Raw genomic sequence first — 20673 nt, forward strand, 5'->3', positions numbered from 1 at the left:
TTGCCCTGTTCCCCTCTTCCTCCTCAGTGCATCTGGAATCTCGAGGCAGAATGGAGGAGCCCTGACTCCCGTTTGGCGCCCACAGTCATGCTGTGAGCCCAGGGAGGGCTGGGTCTGGGGCCCAGGGCCCCCGGTCTGGCTTCACCTCACACACGGGGACCGTCCCTGGTGAGGCGCATCCAGAGGAAGGAGTCTTGGCCAAGTGGGCTTCCTCAGCAGATTTCCCACAATTAGAATAAAGGCGACTTTCATTACAGGAGCTCACAATAACACAGATAAACAGAAGATAACACCGAGTGGTCTCTGGCAGGAGAAGTACTCTGGGATATCTCTACCAGTCATAAATAAGCTCAAAGGACTAAGAAAAAAAAAAAAAAGAAAAGATTAAAATAATGAATAAACCATCAAACAAAAGTCAAACAGGGCCCCTCATTTAGAGAGTCCTTGTTGGAGAGAGGATTCCACGGAAGCCAGTCGGATGGTGGCGGGGGTGCGGGCGGCCACAGGAGAAATCTCCCTTGACCCCCTCCCCGCATGCCCCTCCCTGCCTAGAGCGTCCCTGACTTCTGTGGTGGAAGATGGTGCTACAGGCTGACATTGGATCCCGGGCCCATGGAAAGGAAATGTTTTGTGAATTCCAAATATAATTACTGGACTATCATTCACGAAAAGAACATTGTAAGGTTTTAATTGTTTCCTGCCCCACTCCGTCCTCCCCCGGGGATCACAGTGACTTTACATTTCACTTTGCTGAATGGAAAGAACGGGGGGTCTGGAGAAGGCGGTCTGGGATCTAGTTCCAGTGCAGAACCTCACCGCCTGGGTGACGTCAGGCAAAAGAGACAAACCCCTGAATCTCCGCTACCTCTCCCTTCTGCCTAAGGGGGCAGCCATATCTGCCTCAGGGGTTCGCTGGGAAGACCAGAAGCAGTAGTGGGGGTCGGAGACTATCAGCTCTGCAGCCTACAAGAGCACCCTCCCTATTCCCCTCAGCTGCCTCGCCCTCTCCCCCAGGGCCGGGATCACTCCTGCCAGTGGCATCTCTCCCAAGCATGGTTCTAACATCTCCATGTTGCCTTTGTGCTTTCCTTTCAGAACCAAAGATGTTTGTGGAGTGTTAGAGCTGAGGAGAGCCTTCGGAATATGCTAGAACCACCACCAGGGCCCCTAGCACACCAACAAGCCCACTGCCATTACCCACATCATGCAGAAAAGCACAGCACCCCCATGGCAGAGCAAGAGGGTGGCCCAGCCGGGTGTCCGGACTCTGCTGCGGGTCCCTCCCTGGGCGGCCCTCTGCAATATCCCCCGTGACGCTGGTCACCTCGCAGAGGTCCCTACGGACCCCACCGCCATGCCTCCCCATGGCTCCCTCATCCTACTTCATCAAGACCTGCCCGCGGGTCCCAAGTGCGGTCAGCTGTGGGGTACCTTGGCGTTCTGCAGGGGGGGCTGGTAGCTGGACGGCCGGTAGAACGTCCTCTGCGAGGCGTCCGTGTGGATGTCTCCGAGGAAGAGCTCCTCCACCAGGCGGTCCAGGTTGTGCTGCAGATATTGCTTCTCCACCCGGATCAGCTGCAGCTCGTGCATGGCGAAGTTCACGGCCTTGGTGCACTCGCAGCCGTTCTCTTCCCGCCACAGGTCGTAGGGCACGTCCCGCACCCAGGGGCTCCCGGCGGGCACGAAACCCGGGCATGTGCGGTTCACCAGCTGGCTAAGCCTCTCGGCGACAGCCTCCGTGTGGCAGACAACCTGCACGTTGTGCAGCTGGTAGTCGGCCTCGGTGCCCCCGCGGATGATCCAGGAGGCCTGGCGCAGGCGGACCTTGCCCCGGATGACCAGGGTGTAGGTGGGGCTGGTGCACCGGTTGCCGCCATAGTAGAACTGGTAGGCCTTGAAGGTGTTATTGTGGTAGAATCTGTAGGACCTTGTGATGAACTCCGGGCCCGACCTCACTTCACAGCTGCAGGAGGAAAAGGGAGGAAAGACGTGTTCAAGCCCAAAGGCACTGAGGGGCAGATTCGCTATGGTGTCAAGAAACCAGGGTCACAGGCACTGTTCTGTGCCTTCACAGACACCCATGTATTGACTCCTCACAACGACCTAGGGCTAAAGGAGGTATCGTTTCCATTGCACAGTGCAGAAACCAAGGCCTGAGATTAGGGAAAGTGCCCCCAGGCCATGTAACCAGGAGAAAAACCAGACCATGAATTCAGGCAGTCTGGCTCCAAGCAGTGTTCCTAATCTCTCTACACCACAGTCTTTATTCATTGTAGGAACAAGCCACCAGAGCCCAAACCGGCCATTCTCACTCCTCCCTGGGGGCCTGACTTCAGAGAAGGGTCTTTCCTGTGGAAAGCGGGAAGAGAATGGTGCTGGCCTATGAAGGAAGGCTCCTTATGCCAGCTCAAAAAGAGTTGATACTCTGAACACTTCCGTTTTATGGTCCTTGTCTAGAGCGGGCGGGTGCCGAATGTCTGTTGTTCTGCCATGGAGTCTAGTCTGGGGAGAAGTCTCTTAGGGGCAAGTGGAAATTCACCCTCTCATCTCATGAAAATGAATTTTCCCTCTACTGGGGAAAAGGGTCCATTAGTGAAAGCAAAGCTAACGGAACAGAACTAAGGGTTCCCTTTGTTTGTGCTGATTGACAAAATGGCAATGACAAAGTGGTTTTCTGCTGTGGCCTTAGATCAATGCTAGGTTCGCTGGCCAGAAATACATGGACTAGGTCTACAGGGCACATATGGCCAGCAGAAACTGATCACTGCCCTACATGAGGCCCGTTCCTACGGCTGCAGCCCAGCCCATACCAGGGAAGCGCTGGCGGGCTTCTTCCAACATACCCACCACAGAATCCAACCTCTGGAACTCTCCAGTAGATCAGAATCTCAGTTACATCATGACTTACATCCATCAGGTTTGGCCTTATAATTCTGCTCGAGTCTGTGATATATATATATATATATATATATTTTACACATATATAAAATATAATGATATAATATCAGAACTCAGTAATATACATATAGTATATTACATATATATTTACTATGCATTATTTATAGAAATTATGGTTTGAGCAGACTCAGCATGGTTTGAGCTGAAATCCCAAAGACCTGTTATTCTCAAAACTGCTAAACACTTCCATTTTTCAGTTAACACACTGCTGAAAGGTAAACATCACTCCAAGCAGACACCTGCTTCTGGGAAAGGCTGTCGTCATAAGTCTGGGAGGGCGCATGCTCAGAAGGCACTCGGTGGAACTGTGAGCCCAGCATTCTGCAGAGAAGGCACGAGAGGGGCTGCAAAGGTCCTCCCCACTGTGAAGGAGGCCCTGTCCAGCGAGAGCCGTAATTGCGGTCTGTTCGTAAGGGCCCTGAAGGTGTGCTGCCTGGCCTCAGGGCTCAACGTATCTCAAGTCCTCAGGCACCGCACCGGCCTGCCACGCCCTCACCTACATGCTGTCATCTCTAGATGCACCTGGTACAACCATCTTTTAATTGGTCATCCTCCTCTCACTTTTTCTACTATCCATTTGCCACACTGCAGCCAGAGTGCCTCATGTGAAAGCTGGATCGTGTCTTAAGCATGGTCCATGCGGCGAACTCCTCAATGACCGTCCAGTTCTAACCCCAATCAGGCCAGATCTGCTCTGGAGTTGTCCCTGCCTCACCGTTCCCGCCCCAGTCCCTCCACCGGGATTTACTCCCCCCCTGCTACAAGGACTCCTGGTCAGTTGCTTCTCCAACCCAGTCTTTGCTAGTACTTCCAGATGGAAACCTCTTCCCTGGGTCTTTGCACAGCTAAGGACATCCCAGCTCAAGTGTCCTTTCCTCTGGTAGCCTTTCCTGACCCCACCCCCGTCCTAAAATAAGGCCCCTGGTATCCTCCTTTAGCACCTGTTGTTTTTTTCCCTCTTCATAGTACTTCTTTGTATGTTTATTTGTAAAATTCCTGAAGACAGGGATCGTGTCTTGTTTTGTTCACTGCTAGAAGCACAAAATCTAGAATGGTGCTGGGCACACCGTAAATATTTGTACACTCAATAAATAGGTGTTTGAATAAGATGATAAATTCTTTAAACGTACATCACATTAAGATTGTGCAAATATTTATCATGCGGTTATTTTAAGAAACCCCCTCTTTGGGGGGGGGGTAACACCTCTGGGTCTTCATCATCTTATAAAAATTCCTTTTTTTCTCTTCTCTGTGTGCATTTGATCCCTCCCCAGGGTACCCGGGAGGCTTCGAGGGAGAAGTGATCAGATCCCAGAGTGAGCCTTGTTAATTCTCAACAATTTAATGGGTAGGGGAAAAACTGCAGGTCTGCCTCTAGGCTATTTTTAAAAGCTCTAATGGAAGATAAGCCAGAGCTCAAACTGGGAGAAATCTCAGCTCTGTAGCCTGGGAGAGTCCAAGAACTACGCCCTGTATGGTAGAGGTAGCCTGAGTACCTCTCCACGTACTCTTAGAACCCTGAAGCCATATATTAAATTACCAGAATATGGCTGGAATATTTAGACCCTCAGAAGCTTGCAAGTCATGTTTCAGCGTTGGTGAAACACAGACTCCTAATTTCACTTGCTAATGGTTTCTTTTCATACAGGAGCTTTCGGTAAACAAGGACCCATTCACTCACAGCCTGTGGTTAACAGGGGTAAGCATCATCTCTGCTTTGGCTAACCTTTCTAAAGTCCTGAGCTCCATGCTTTACCCACTGGAATCTCAAAGTGTTGCTTGGTTTTTAATTAGAACTTAGATAACACATGCACCATTACAGATAGGATACCGTCTCTGGGCATCTGAGAAGCCCCGAGGAAGGCCTTCCACAGACGTGTGCTCTCTGGTCCGCCCCGACCCTCCACCTTCCCCGCCTTGGTCCAGCCCCGACCCTCTTACCCAGTGGACACCCAGTGGCCCTCGATCGCTGGCGGCATCTGCACGGTGATCCTGGCGCCATTGTGGAGATGTTTGAGCATGTGATGGCACTGCGATTCCTTGAAAGCCCTCCAGGCACTTTTCTCTACGGACCGGGGATAGGATCTGCTGTCTGGATGAAGGAGAGCAGAGCCCTCTCCCAGCCCTGAAAAAAAAAAAAGTGGAAGTTTGCTGAAGGGAGATCTCGCAGCACACAGGAGCCAGGCTGAGAAACGGCCTCCTTGACAAGTCATCGCCGCAAATGGCGGGGGCGCCTGGGTGGCTCAGTGGGCCAATGTCTGCCTTCCGCTCAGGTCATGATCTCCGGCTACTCGCTGCTCCTGCTCTTTCTCTGTATCTCTCTCTCAAATAAATAAATAAAATCTTTTAAAAAATGATTAAAAAAGAAATCACTGCAAGTAGGAAATGCACTCCTACCCCACCAGGTTGATCACTGCCTCTGCTCTCCTGGAGTTCACATCTCAAAGGGGGGATGTATTTCCCAGGTGGGAGAGCCAGGAAAACCGAGGCCCAGGGAAGACAACGCGGACTCCTGGGAGATCTCTTGGCCAGTTCCTGGCAAAGGCTGAGCTCAAACCTGTGCCTCTCTGCAAAGGCACATAAAACGGTGCATCTAAGGGAGCAGCTTACAGTGCAGACAAATGAATGTAACAGGGGCTGAAGAGAGAAATGAATATGTTCCAAAGCCACTCAACGGAGGCGTAAGAAAGGGGTTGGCAGGAAGGGTGGTCTTGTGTGGTGACACATTAAGGTGAGGAGCGGCAAGAGCATGGAGACCAGACTCAGTGGAGGGGGAATTCTGATGGAGCGGAAAAAGGCCCAGGAATAACTCAGAGGGCTCCTAACTGACATCTGTTCCCTGGCTCGGCTCCCAGCGGCTCCCCACAAGCCGGGCATCTTCTGGTTCTCTCTGTCTCTGGATAGACACCTTCTACAGGGCTGCCCATCAGTGGGGCATAAGTCATATACCCCCCTTCAGTGGGGGACATTTTTCCCCAATTACCTTCCCACTCCAGCCCCTCACACCCAGAAAGGCAGTGCTAATACAGGGTTCTAAATTAAGAATAACTTCAAGAAGACTACATATTTTTATTTTCCACAGGTAAAGGAATATTCTGAATCAGTTCATCTTCAGTATAAGCAGTTTAGGTTGGCAGACACTTAAAGGAATGCAAAATAGCCATCAGCCCCTGTTCGGAGGAAGGCATGGCCAGCTGAGTTACAATCTGAAAGCCTACTCTCCCTTTCCTTTCCTTCTCAAAGGAGATTCACTGACTTCTGCTGTTAATTACTCCTGAAGTAACTAACACATTAATAGGTCTTTACTACCTACTAAGTATAGAGCACCTTGTTAAGAAAAAAAGAAAAAAAGACCCAAAACAAAAAGCCCCTGACAAATAGACAAAAGCAAAATAAAAATGTACACAAAATAAATAAAAGGCACCCCTCAGAATTGTACTAGGAAGAGGCAATTATATACTTTGTAATGAACATCTAAATAACTTCATAGAGAAACCAGGGCTTGAGAGGGGTCGTTGAAAAATGAAAAGTTAGACCCAGAACATGGTGACTCAGAGCAACAGGGTGAAAATCTACAGGAGAAACACAGACCACATGCTGATAACATTCAGATATTTAGAAAATATTCAGATATTGGCCGTAACTGAGAGGGCTGAACTAATCTTCTGTTGGAAGTCTTTGGTACTGAGAAGACATGTGGGAACTCTGGGCTCTTCCTCTGAGCAGAATGCTGACCTTGGACTAGAGCAGAGACTTTGAATTGTTCCCATGGATCTTAAGTGAAGCAAAAGGCAACGAATGAGGGAGAGACACCCATAAGTATGATTCAACTAATTTAAAAAGAGTGAAAAGAGATTCGAAAGGAGTGAACGGTGCTGCGTACCAATGAAATGCAACTTCATCACCAACCCTGCTGAGCCCAACCCAGAGATTCGGACCCCAGCAAGAATATGTGAGAAACATTAAAACCCTGAAATCCACGTCTGGCGTTGTCGGTGCTCATGGGCTCCTGGAGGTTCAACGAGGCCCTTCCTACCAGTGGCCCCTGCTTGCACGGAGGACAGCAGAACGACATTTCTGGGAGTTCTCTCCCCAACCCTCTGAAGCTGTGTGCACGACGGGAACAGGTGTGCGTAACTACACCATTCGTCTTTTTCCGTCTGCCGCACGGCCTCTTTTCAAAATACAGTTCATTCTTGAACACCATGTTCTATGTGTTATATACTGTATTCTTATAGTAAAGTAAGCTAGAGAAAAGAAAATGTTATCAAGAACAGAAAATACACATACAGTACTGTACTGTCTTCATCGGAAAAAAAAGCCACATGTAAATGGACCCACGCAGGTCAAAGCTGTGTTGTTCAAGGGCCAACTGCACATGCATTTTATTAGTGTCTGCCGGGCCATGGAGTAGGCAGCCGGACCCTTTGGCTGTCTGGCTGTGGCACAAGGAAGAATGGCTGAGAAATTCCGGGGTGAACTGTTAGCAATCCCACCATGGACATCTGTCGATACTGCGATTTCTTTCATTTTTTTAAAGATTTTATTTATTTGATAGAGATCACAAGTAGGCAGAGAGGCAGGCGGGGGTAGGGGTGGGGGAAGCAGGCTCCCCGCTGAGTAGGGAGCCTGATACAGAGCTCCATCCCAGGACCCGGAGATCATGAGAGCCGAAGGCAGAGGCTTAATCCACTGAGCCACCCAGGTGCCCCGATACTGTGATTTCTGACTGAGTATTATCACAGTTCTCATGTTTTCACCCCCATTTGTCTGAGACCTCTGCTGATCTCTCTGTTGGCTTTGAACTAGAGGAGGAAGAGGGGGTTACTAGGGACCTCTACGGATCCCAAGAGTTGTAATTATCTTGAAGATGGGAAGCAGTTCCCGAATTCCCCTTTAGGCAATCAAGAAATGAAGGATAGGACAGCTCGCTGTATGGTGGCTCAACCGTCTGTGTGCTCAATTACGATGTGGCTAACTTAAAACAGATTTGAATTCAAGTTGTGAAGCACTGGGAGCTGGGGAAGATGCTGCTTTAAATGGGACACCGAGCGTGCGGCAAAGAACCATCATCATCTCCCTATCGACCATGCTATGTTCTAAAAATTGATTTGTAAACCCCTTTACACCCTGCAACTGCTTTCCCGTAAAGATGATAAAAGCAGGAAGGAGAGTGGATATGGGCGAAGATTCTGGAGCTCGGCTGCCTGAGTCTGAAACTAGACCAGCCACTTAAAGAATTTCCCCGAATCCAAGACTTCAAGGATTATTAAGATGCATTATTATTTTACAACCAGTGACAAAAACACTTGCCGTTCAATGATGTCTGCACGAGGGTCCCGAAATCCCCCTGAATCCTGCACAGCAGCACCCTACTTCTCTGACATTGCTCTGTTCAGAGACATCTGACAACATTTTTTGCCTTCCATTGCAACGCTTCTTGTGTGACAGGTAATGGGTTTGCTTTGCACATATCTCAACAGCAAAACAGGAACAGGGCCTCATCTTTTGGTGGGTATCTTCCTTTCTACGTAATTGACGGTTGCAATGTAAGTATCTGCCTCACTGAGGTCAAACTTGCCCCCCACTGCTCTGCTCCAAGGCCATGCTGGTTTTGAAGGGTGAAATTTATTAAGTGACTTATGGAGAAAATAGCCAAGCACGCATGATTCAGACATCGACTCTATTTTCAAAACTGACCTATTTGCAACTAGTCCATAGATGGGGAGTAACTAGGGGCCACATAAAGGAAGTGATGTGATGACAGTGTGAGCTGCTGTGTCCAGATTCACACACGCCCAGCCTGCAGCACCCCCCCCCATGACTGCTGCCTGCAAGCTAACGTGGACTGGGACCCCCCTCAACCCTCAGATGCACTTCCACTGCAGAGATCTTAAAATAGGGGAAGAAAAAAAAAAAAAGGTGGGTCTTCCAATCAATGAAACACACCATTAACTTGGTTACCTGAAACAAACAACTTAACCTCCAAGCTTCCGTCTACTCATCTGTGAAGAGGGGATAACATTACCCGTCTCTCAGGATTGGTTTCAGGATTTGTGGAGACTGTCTTCCCAAGCGCAGACATAGTTCTCATGAAATGTGTTATTATTTTCCATAATGATTAGGCTTTTAGACCACCCTCAAAAAGTCCTTCCTAACTAACAGTAGAGTTAAAATAACGGTAAAAGTCAGCCACAGCCAAGCTCCCTCTGAGCCCTGGGAAGGCCAGAGAGCTCAGAGTAAAAAAAAGACACAGGGCTCCGCGACCAAGTTAACTGGTGACCCCTGTGCAGAAGAGGCGGGACCCAAAGCACTGGGCTCTGTGGCTCAGTTTAACAAATACCTATTCACTCTTTGTATATTTTAGGAGCCGGAAGCATGAAGAAGAATGAAGATAAGTTTTTTCCGACCTTGAGGCTCTTAAGGGCTCATTGGCCTGAATGTCAAAGAACAAGGGTGGGGATGATGAAGGGGGTTTCTGGGAAGGAAGCTGGGAGTTCAAAGTCAGAGGAAGAGGGAGTGGTGGTCAGAATATGCATGGGCTGTTCCTAAGGCCAGTCACAAAGGAAGGGAACTACAGGGATGCTTTTTAACCAGGGGTGGAAGAAATAAAATCCCAGAACCACCAATATGCCGATCATTCGAAAGCAGGCACAAGATCATACGTCACTCGGGTTTCTAGGGACAACTCTGCACTTGGCTATTGCTCTTATGGTCACAGACCAAAGGTCACAGACACAGCAAGACTGTCACTGCAGAAAAGCGGCAGCATAAATAGTCAGGTAGAATTCTACAGTTAGCATAGCTCTTCAGCATACAGTGAGTTAGGGTTCATACTTGAGGCTGATACTGTATTATTTTTTTTAAGACTTTATTTATCTGACAGAGATCACAGCAGGCAGAGAAAGAGAGAGGAAGGGAAGCAGGCTCCCCACTGAGCAGAGAGCCTGATGCGGGGCTCGATCCCAGGACCCTGAGATCATGACCCTAGCTGAAGGCAGAGGCTTTAACCCACTGACCACCCAGGCACCCCCCTGATATTGTATTTTTAAGGTAGAAAAAAAAATGGGATTGGTTCCCTTTCTATCTTTGCCCTTCCAGTACCCATCACCTTGGTGGGAACAAAATTAAATGGGTCATGTGAAAGCCGGGGCTGCTGTACAGTCAGAGAAACTTGTCTCTTAGGTCTACAGTCAACTGCCAAGAGTGGTCTCCAATATTTATTTAGTTTTTCTGGCATGGAAATTCTGGTTGGCCTTCTCATGAGTGCTACTTCTATGAAATGCCTTTTAGAATTAAAAGGCCATTTGAAGCGCCAAGTCTAGCTGTAGGAGAGGTCAAGGTTAACAGCTTTCCTTATCCCCCAGACTTCCATCTTAAGATCGCCCATGGAGTGCCCTCCAAGGACTTCTGGTCAACCCAAGGACCCCGGTGTTCACTGTGTCGCTCAGAATAAGTCAATTCCTATTTGGCACTGAAACTAGCAACTCATTCATTCTAACCATCAGAAAGGTTCTGAAGAGCCAGGCTCTGTTCTAGACATGGAAGCTGTAAACATTATGGACTGAGGGAGTCTCAGTTGGACCAGAAACCAGACCCCAAGTGGGCTTGTAGAGGGACTCGTAGGACAGAGAGAACAGGCTCTGAATTCATCCTTGGAAGGTTCATAGAGGGGCGACTGTACCTTGAATGCTGAATGGAAGTGGTCTGGGCAGAGTATACAGCATATCCAGATATAAAGTAGTGGAGAGGAGGGGTTCACGTAGGAGGAACTGGGGCTGGGCTCAGGGAGCGGGCCCCACGGGGTAGCCCACAACAGAGGTGCAGAAGAAGAGAGGCAGGCCCATGATCAAGAGTGCCACATAGCAGACAGAGCGCGCCCTTCACTGGAAAGGTGAAGAGAAACCACGAAAGATGTCACCAGGGTACTAGCACAACAGGAATTCCATTTTGGGAAGATCACTTTTCCCAATTTCGGAGGTATGGAAACAGATGGGAAACAGGAAGATCCATTCTGAAGCTTCTGTGACGATGGCTCAGCATATCATTTTTGCCTGACTAAATGAGAAAGATAAGAGATGGGAAGCACTCTAGACAAACAGCAGTACATCTCTTTTGTAGTCTCTTGAGTTTTTTGTCCTGACCATCTTTTTGCATGTTGTGGGGAAGGTAGATAAGAAGTTATAGACAAAGAAAGGAAAGAGGAGGGAAGAGAGGGAGAGAGAAAAGTAGGAATGAATACTAATTTAGCACTGCATCTAAAAAGACTTGTGCAAAATACTTTTATGTCCTACGTGTCCTAATTTATATGTCCCGTACGTCCTAATCTTAAATTGTGTAAATCCGTCATCCCGGTACTTAGCAATGCAGTACTCAGGGGTGGCAACTATTAGAATAGCTGCTGTCTATTATTTATAATAAATCTGCTTGTTATAGATAATAACTTTTTAAACCCCCCCCATTTAATTGGACTACGTATGTAACTGAAAGTGTGGCTAATCACAAGAGCTGGTTGCTGAAAATTCTGCCATTTTATGTTGAATGTAGTTGACATTTATGGTCGATCTTTGATGATTCAGATTCTCAAAGTGACTCACTATGAGGAACATCGGTGCCGGATACAGAAATGCGGGACCAAACAGGTAACAGCCCTGTTTAAGCCATGAAGTGTTCTTCTTTTTTTTTTTTTTCTTAGAAGACCAGAGTGATGAAGTCTGTGTGGGGGAGTGCAGGCACAAATCATGTCAACATACGGGTCAACTGAGGATTCTAGATATTTTGGTTAACTGAGAAGATAAATTAATTGGGTTCTTTAATTAAGATTTTGCTTAATAAGGGGAAAAAATAACTCAAAGGATTAAAAAACAACCACCATCCAGTTAGAAAGTGACTGTGAATTTGGTCTTCAAGGTGGCTTTGGGCAGATAATACCATATGTGCCTACTACTTGGATAAAAGTAAAAATTATAACAACGATAATAATACGTAAAGTTCGTGTGACAATGAACAATTTACTTTATGCACAGGCTATCTTATTCTCGAATGCCAGTTACTACCTAGGTTTAGAAAGTTAGAAGCAGGGAACCACTTTTAAATGTGCAGTATTCTATAAATTGCCAGTCCATGATACCGACTAAGCGGGAAGCTCTCCATAGCCCTGTACCCTGTCCAGCAGAGCTCTCAATCAGGAAAAAGACTTCCCCATAAAATGGTCTCCAAGACTGGGGGTCTTAGGGCCTGGGCTCAGATAAAATTATGACGACAAGTGAGTATTTCTTTCAAGTAAGTGTGGGAGAGAATAGTAGACTCTGGAAGAAAATTATTCACCTACTGAGAAAAAAAAATTCCTGAAGGCTTTAGGGTATTATTTTACAGGTTACCACTTATAGAGAACTAAATGAGATCCCGGAGCTCTGGAAGGCTGACTCACATGCCTGCATGTGTGTGCGTGTGTGTGCACGAGTGATTTACTCCCAGGGAATAAATCACTCTGTAACAGTAATCCAAAATGACTGCAGAAAGACCTCAAGCACTATCATAATTGTCATAGTCTACTGTTCAGAGACTGAAAACTCTCAGGGACATCGATAAAAAGCCCCAGATTTCCCAAAATGAAAGGAAGCATAGGGTTGACCATTTAGGCAGAGACTGATACCCCAAATACAAAGCCCGTGTGACCGGTGACCACTGACACCACTGAAGTCACCGGTTTGCATTCAGAAAGCAGTCCTTAGTATAGCTCTCAAAGGGAATGAACATATTAGTTTTGCTGTGGCCATCCCCAGCAAAGCTTGTTCCTAAATCCAGGGTGTTTTCAGAAAGTAGCCAGTCCAGGGACAGGGAGGGACTAAACAGAAGAATGAAAGATGGGGGAACAGGGAACCGGTGAGCAATGACTACCTGAATGTTTGAAAGTCAACAGTCATTCATTTACCAAATAGCTGAATATCTGTGAGGTTCTCCCTCACGTGTGGGCCATTGTTTTTAAATGAAAGGAAATGTGAAATAGAAGAAAAATATACCCCATATCCAAATCCCCAATTTTTCAATAACATTTTAAAAAATTTGAATTATTTAGATACATTCCAGAGTTTCTCACCTGCCAATCGAGATGGAGAAGCAAAAGCTCCACACTATTTTATGTAATAAAATGTAAAATTAGTGGGGAAGGAAATGATTTTCAAGCATACTTGGGACTTAAACTAATCTTTGATCAGGACAGTCTCTATAACATGTAGAGCAATCCTTTAAAGAAACTTTTTAAAGGCTAAATAAGCATATGGAAAAATATTAACAATGGTTGTCTCTGAGGAGGGGGTTCTGAGTGATTCTTTTCTCGTTCACTTTGCATGCCTTTGTTTTAAATAATGTGACATGTATCACTTGGATAATCAGAGTGAGAAAGTATTCTCAAGTTAGAACTGGTGGGATATGTAAAAACCCAAAGCAGATAAAATGTGACTGATTAGATTAAATGCAGGTAATTACTTAGCCATGAAATTGCCCTGCCCAATTAAATAAGCAGTCATTACTGTAAATGTATGCTTTACCATGGATTCTGCTAGATAAACTCCAGCACAGCTTTTCATGCTTTGGAATAAAAGCCTGTATGTGTTGCAGACAAACTGGATTTTACTACCATGAGAGTAGCTATGCCTACCAAGCTCTTATTTTTATTTCCAAATTGTTTTTTGAGATAAAAGCTGAAAGAGCTGCTCTTACCAATCTTTAAACCTTTTTATCTAAAACTATTTTTCCCTTTACAAGAAATATAATAAAGTCAAGATTTCAAATTCCTGGCTCCATTCAACCGTAGCTGCAAATGAGGTAATTGTCTATGTCATTTTCTCCTAATGCCACAGTCTCCAGGTTAGACACTGGGGTTGACATCCTGTGTCAATTGCACAATTTGCATGCTGCATTTGTAACTGACTGCTGCTGCCACACAGTGCTCTTCAGCACAGTCGTGCACATGTGCAGGTGTGCGTGGTGTGTGTGTGTGTGTGTGTGTGTGTGTGTACGCATGCGCAAACACACATGCATGGTGTGCGTGGGGTATATATAGGTTTGGGGCAGTTTGGTGGGATTCTCAGCAAGGAAAGTACTACAGAGCATGCCATCCTCCCAGCTCTGGAGCCTTGCAACAAGCTTTCCTTCCTCACCCCTCAATATTCTTTGGGGCTCTGCAGGAAAGGGAGTATGGGCCTCCTCACAGCTCCTGTCCCTGGCACACAGTACTTGGCACAGAGTAGGGCCTCATAAATGTACTTGCTGAATGAATGAAACTGGAAAACCCTTACAGAACACCCTTAATAATTTTAGGGTGTTCCCCTATCATTTCTCTGACCTTGATACCCATCCCATAACATCCCAGAACAATTCTATCCCCAAATCAGAGCTACACAACAACCCAAACACATATAATCTTGACACAGTAAGAAGGCGTGCGTGGACAATGATGGCAGGGTCTTCATTTCAAAGCTACACGTGGGGGTCTATCGAAGACACATCCTGCTGTGTGAGCGTTCAGCAGATGTATACAATCACTAACCTAGCTTTTCATGTTTCGAGTCTTAAATGTTTTATGCTTCACTTTAATTGATTATATCAAGTTGTCATCAGTCTGTCCCTAAACACTATGTAATTACACAGTCATATCATCCACTTAAGGTTTAGTTCTCTTCTTGTTTGGGGAGAAAAAGAATGAACATTGTTATTATAGATCTGCCTAGCTGCGTATTTGAAGCAAGTCAATTGATTTTGCAAGAGAATATTTAACATCTAAGACCCTTGCCCCTCGTTATGTACCACTGAGTCAGATTTCTTCTTAAGATTTCATTTTATGACCAAGGGAGAGAGGGTGCAGGAAACACAGTGTTTTCTTGGTTACAAAAACTGTCTTCTTTAGTAAAATGGTATTTCAAAGATTCTTATTTTACCCTATTTAAGTGTTTTGGCCAGTTTTGTTGGGTAAGCTCATATTTGAAAATTTAGTTTTTCTTTCTTTCTTTTTTTCTTTTTTTTTTTTTCCATTTTGCTAGAATTCCTTGGATGAAAGAGAATAGCTCAAAAATGCCTTCACCTTTCAGAAAAGTCAACGAATGCTACACAACTAAATGGCATGGGGGGTAGAACATCTCCCCCAACATCAGTTCCAAAACTTAAAATCAAATATTTCCATTAGCAAGGGGAGTCTGCACTTTGCTGTGCATTAAAGCACCACTTATTCTGGAATACCTCAAGCTAATCTGTGTTTCTGGAGCCGGATGATTTTTGTGGCTTTTCATCTAAGCAAAGAAAACAGTGATAACGGACGTCTTCCAGCTGCATACCTCCATGACATTCAATAGGTTTTATTTGGATTAAGAAATTCAATTGTTTTCAGAAGTGGAAGGAGAGGAAAGTAAAACTGACGTGTATACTTTTATGCCATTAGATTTTGAACTTGAGTCCTGCTCTACATTTACAGTTTAAAAAAACAGCAAAAACAAACAACAGGCTCCAAGTCTGGCCAGAGCCTAATTTACTCACCAGTAGGACATAGGGGTGATTTATGACTTGCAATGAGTTAAAATAAAAGTAACTAACAAACTGAGCAAAGACTGGAAGCCAAACATCATAGTTTTTCTATGTCATCCTTACACAGAATCTTTCTGAAGGCCTCGTGTACTTTTTAATCTTATTAATGTGACTTGCTAGTGTAACTATCTATAAATGATGTCTGAAACTATACTTAAAGTTTGTCACAAATACACTCCTGACCCCAGAAAATCTGTTGTTACCTAACAACTGCTACCATAAACAGACAAATAATGTCCTAGGGTTAGTAAAATAAGATGCCTAGGTATCAGGAAAAAAACCATTAAGCCATTCTAAGAAGATTTCAGGTAATTTCCTTCAACTCATAACTATTGAAATATACGATTAAGCTCATCTGTCGCTACAGAATTTTTAAATGCTTGTAAAACCTCCTATAGAGTAGGACACATTCATCAAGCCATTCACTAGGGTTAAGAGGATCAATACCCATTTTCAGTTAAAATTACATGAATCGGGAAAAATCAGGAGGAAAAGGAGAATACTCAATTGTTTCCTGGTGCTTTACATTATCCTAACGAATTATGACAAGCCTTTCTTAAATCCCAAGGATTTATACGTTGAACCACCATTCCATCTGTTTATTTTTTGTGCTAGAGTCCAATACTCCCTGCCAGATCCAAGGGGATCTGTGAGCAACTACAGCATGAATAATTTTGCCATTGCAGATTCACTTTGAAATTGGGTCATTTTTTTCAGGGTATCCATGACATCCAGTTAGAATTTGCAAATGCCTTTTTTCTCTTCTATCCTCTTCATCACCGTGCACCGGGTCTGAGCCCCCCCCCCCACTTGGGTTAGAGTGCAAACTGACCCCTTCCTTCCTCATCACAAGGTTCTCCTTCTACCACAACCGGGTCAATCTCTAATCCCAAGAAGTTCAGGCCAACACAGACTCAAATTGGGAGATTTGGGGCTACACTCACAAGGATATACTGGGGCTTTTATTACTATTAGTTACCATTCCAGCTTAGACTAGCAGGCAGGGTAGGAAGTATAATTACAACACCCCTCTCTGAAAGGAGGGAGAAAGCGTTCAGAATTAGCCAGTCCACGATGCATATGAGGACCGCTTCTGTAGTTCAATATGCCAAAAAAAAAAAAAAAATCCATTTATGCCCAATTTTCAAGTAATTTCTCATGTAAAAGTCATTTGACCATCCTGTCATTTTTGTTTGTAGATATTACAACAGATTTTTTTTTTTTTTAAGGGGGACAATTTTCTCTGTTTCATCTCTCTCACTCTCTTTCTTCTGGTGTGTGTGGCAGCTGCTGTTTGATCTGTTCATTGGCTCTGATTTGTTTCATGTTTCAGCCAAAGATTAAAACTGCTCTGTAATTCTAAGCAGATGGGCCTAGGAGCGCAACCCTATAATTATACCTTCTCTCTCTGGCCCTGGAACTGCAAGCCTTCCATCCTGACTTTTAAAGTCTGGGATCACTGGGGCTCGGCAGACACACCTTGGCAATCAGGCAGGTCTGGCCCCACTGGACACCTCAGCAGGGCCTGGAGCTGTCTGCCCTGAAGCAGGACTACAAAGCAAAGAGCCACTTCCATAGCTCCAGGATTCACTGGCTCCTGCCTTTCTAGATCACGCAGGGTGGGGGACTCCAGGGGGGTGGGATGGGGGTCACAGTCTGGTCTGGGTGCTAGCTACAAGTGCATCCATGCATTCTGAAGCTCTAGGGAGAGAAACTGACTGTCCTTGAGGGTGCTCATCTGACCTGCAGAGGTTGGAGAGGCTTGGTGGTGTGGAGGAAGGAGAGCCACGCTCTGGGTGGAGACGCTCCCTTAAATGTCAGGTGGCCACCATTAGGGAAAGTTCACTCAGGACTTCTCAATCAGCACAGCGTGTTCTGCAACCGCCTGCAGCGAGGATCAACACCACTCTCCCACAAAATCGGCCTTATTTTTCTCAGTGCAATTCCTGGAACTCTTTGAAAGAGTTGATGTTGTCGGGCTAAGGGTTTACTGGAGCCCCAGAGGAAATGGGGCCCACGAGGCGCAGAAACAAAACCATCAAGCAAGAGTCTGAAGGCAAACAAGGTGTCCGGGGCCGGAGAACCTTCGGAGACCGGTTTTCATAATTACACCTTCACTGTTCTGAGTCCCCTGCCCCTGGAGACTGCACCCAGTCCACTTGGGGGAGAGCCCCACCACCACACCGTCAGCAAACACTAGTCCTCTCCGAGGGCACAGAGAACCGCGCGAGGGCTGTTTTCCCCCTTAAATGACCACGGTTTCGCTTTCCAGCCCCACAAAAGCTTGCACCACATCAAGAGCCCCTCTGGCAGGCACTCTTGACACTTTGGAGACGGGATGGCCAAGCCCACGATTTCATGACAGTCCGCACTCTGAAACCCCAAGAGCGCATCAAAGTTTTCCCTGGAACTTGATGCAATCCATTCAGGAGCTAAAAGGGGTCTGTGTGTGAGCTCCGCACCCTTCCAGAAAGCAAGCTCCAGCGGCAAACCAGCTCCAGGCGCCGCCGGGGAACCCGCGAGCCCCCTCTCCCGGGAGCCGGGCAGGGAGAGCGGTCGCCCGCGCAGGGACTCACCGTGAAGCAGGAGGGCCGGGAACAGGTACGCGAGCAGGAGGCGGCACAGACCGGACATCTCCAGTCCTCCTCCGGGACCGCCCGAGCCGCCCGCCGTCCAGGGACGCCGCTCCCCCGGAACGGCCGCGGCGCCGCGCGCGCTCTGTGCCCCCGCCTCCAGCCCGGAGGACGCGACGAGGCGGCGGCGCCCAGCAAGGCGAGCGCGGCGGCGCGGGGACACGGGCGGCCGGCCCAGGCCCCGCGCGTCAGGCGGCAGCGGCGCGCCCCATGCCCGGAGGGCGCGGCGCGGCGCGGGGGCTGCGGGGCGCGCGCTCTCTGGGCGCCGTCGGGGCCCCGCGCGCCCGGCCCGGTCCAGTCCCCGCTCCCGGCTTCCCGGTACCCGGGCCCTCTGAGTCCCTCCCCGGCCGCCGCCGCCGCCGCCGCCGCCACCACCACCACCGCAGCGCGCGCCGCTCCGAGCTGCACTGGCCGCCACCACCGCCGCAGCTGCAGCGTCTCTTCATATTTCCCGAGCGCCGCCGGCGGGGCAGCCGGGCCACGGGCCGGGGGAGGGGCCGGGGGAGGGGTCGGGGGAGGAGTCAGGGCGGTGCCGCCGGGCCACCGCCTCCCGGGCGGCAAACTGGGGCCCGGGGGCCGGGGGCGCGGAGACTTGAAAGGGCGCATGGGGCACCGCCTCTCCGGCCTCCTTCTCCAGCCTCCTCTCCAGCCCTCCTCCTCTCCAGCCCCCTCGCCTCCTCCCGCCTCCTCCTCCCTCTCTCTCCCCGCCGCCGCTCCCCTCCACCTTCCCTTTCCCTCCCAGTTCTTAACCTCCTCCCTCCCGCCAGCATCCCCCCCTGCCCAGCCCCGGGCTCCGCGCCCCTCTCCCTCCTCCCCGCGCCGGCCCGGAGAGAGGTGCCCTACGCCATCCTGGCCTCCACCCCGGGCACTCTGGACCCTTTCCCTCCCCTCCGCAGGGGTGGGCGCACCCGCTTGTGAAAGGTGTTCCGAAGAGGGGTGGGGGGTCCTGCAGGGCTGGAGGACTCGTGGAGGGCGTCTGAGAAAAGTCCGCTTGGAAGGATTGGGGTGCGTGTATGTGTGTGTTCGCACGCGCGCGTGTCCGGGCGCAGGAGGGAAAAAGAGACTAGGAGAGACTGGAGATTAGTGCAAAGAGGAGTTGAGTTCTGGAAAATTGCTCAGGGTGGGGACGCTGCAGTGTCTGCTGCCTCAGGGGTGCCATGTGCGGCTTCGCCGACAATCTTACCCTCGGGAGCAAGGAGCCCTGTCGCAGGCCCCAACCTGTGAAGGGAATGGTGGAGGCAACAGGAGCTCTTGTTCCCCTTCCCCTAGCAGGAGGCAAAGGACTTGTTGAAACACGGGAGAAATCTCCGAGAAACACTCGCTGTCAGTCTCCAGGAAAGGGCACCGAGGCTCCTTCTCTGGTTCCTCCTCTCGCCCGGCCCAAAACTTGATTTTATCTATGTTCTGTCGGCCTTTGGGAGTGGGGGGCGGGGGGGGGGTATGGTCAATTTTACAGTGGCTTTTAAGATCCAAAGGCGGGAATGGCTTCCACTCCCTTGATTCCCCCAGGGCTCAGGTACAAGCTGTTTCCGTCCAAGGCAGCTACCCCGCTGGGCTGATGTGCCAGGGCTCTCTCAATTCTCTGGAGTCCTAGCCTCTGCAGAGCTCCTCCATGGGCCATTCACCAGCTCCCTGGAGGTTTCTGCAGGCTCTTGGGCTAAATGTCACCCCCTCCTCACACTGGGATAAGGAGCAGCCATGGGACCAGATGGAATCAAGAGAACATTTCTTGACTCTGCCAGTGTTTTTCATAAATAAAACACTTAAAAAGAATGCCTAATTTCCCAAGAGAGTTCTCTGCCCCTTTGAACAATGTAACAATTCAACTCTTTATGCTCTAGACTTTCAAAACTAGTGGGACCTTAGCATGGGTGTAAAACTTCATAAAATAGATAAGAATAGATTTGAGAGTTTCTACTTTTCCCTTCCTTCCTTCCTTCCTTCCTCCCTCTCTTTTCTTTCTTTCTTTCTTTCTTTCTTTCTTTCTTTCTTTCTTTCTCCTTCCTTCCTTCCTTCCTTCCTCCTTCCTCTTTCTTCCTGAGAAAGCCATGGCACTTTTCATGGGATGGTGCTGATACTGTTTGATGTGCTTCAGTTTTTATCACCATCATTTTCATCTTTTCCATCTTTAATATGAGGGGATCATAACATGTACCACCTGCCTGGCTCACAAGGTTGTTGTGAGGATTCCAAGCCAATGTTTGCAAATCTCAGAGATGAAAGACTCTCTCACTGTGGGAGAGAAGGCAAGGTTGAGCTGGAGTATTGTTTTGGGCTGGGTTTGTTTTGCAGCATCTTTCTGGGCCCATTTTGTTCCCTGCCTCTGGCTTGTCCCCATTAGGAGGTTTGGGTAGCAGATTATGACTTGCTGGATTTGAATGTTGCCCAAAGGTCAGTCGTGTTTAGAGCAGGAACTTGGTTTCCTCACGAGTGCTGGGCAGTTGGAAATGATGTCAACAGACAACTTGGCTGCTTCCAGCAGAACATTCGCCTTGTCACCAAG

At 48.1% G+C, this 20673-nt stretch overlaps 1 protein-coding gene across 1 annotated transcript in view; it reads right to left on the reverse strand.

Moving 5' to 3' along the window:
* Positions 1 to 18273, reverse strand: part of APCDD1 (APC down-regulated 1) — a 32626-nt gene extending 14353 nt beyond the window's left edge. Inside the window, exons 1-3 of the mRNA XM_004742700.3 lie at positions 18114 to 18273; positions 4900 to 5083; positions 1432 to 1963 (exon numbers count right to left, since the gene is read on the reverse strand). Of these exons, the coding sequence (XP_004742757.1) occupies positions 1432 to 1963; positions 4900 to 5083; positions 18114 to 18171 (774 nt within the window). The 5' untranslated portion in view covers positions 18172 to 18273. The remainder of the gene's footprint in view (positions 1 to 1431; positions 1964 to 4899; positions 5084 to 18113) is intronic.
* Positions 18274 to 20673: the final 2400 nt, after the last annotated feature.

This window comes from Mustela putorius, unplaced genomic scaffold (genome assembly GCF_011764305.1).
Source record: "Mustela putorius furo isolate JIRA1106 unplaced genomic scaffold, ASM1176430v1.1 tig00003858_pilon_pilon_pilon, whole genome shotgun sequence".
In the NCBI taxonomy this organism is placed as follows: Eukaryota; Metazoa; Chordata; class Mammalia; order Carnivora; family Mustelidae; genus Mustela; species Mustela putorius.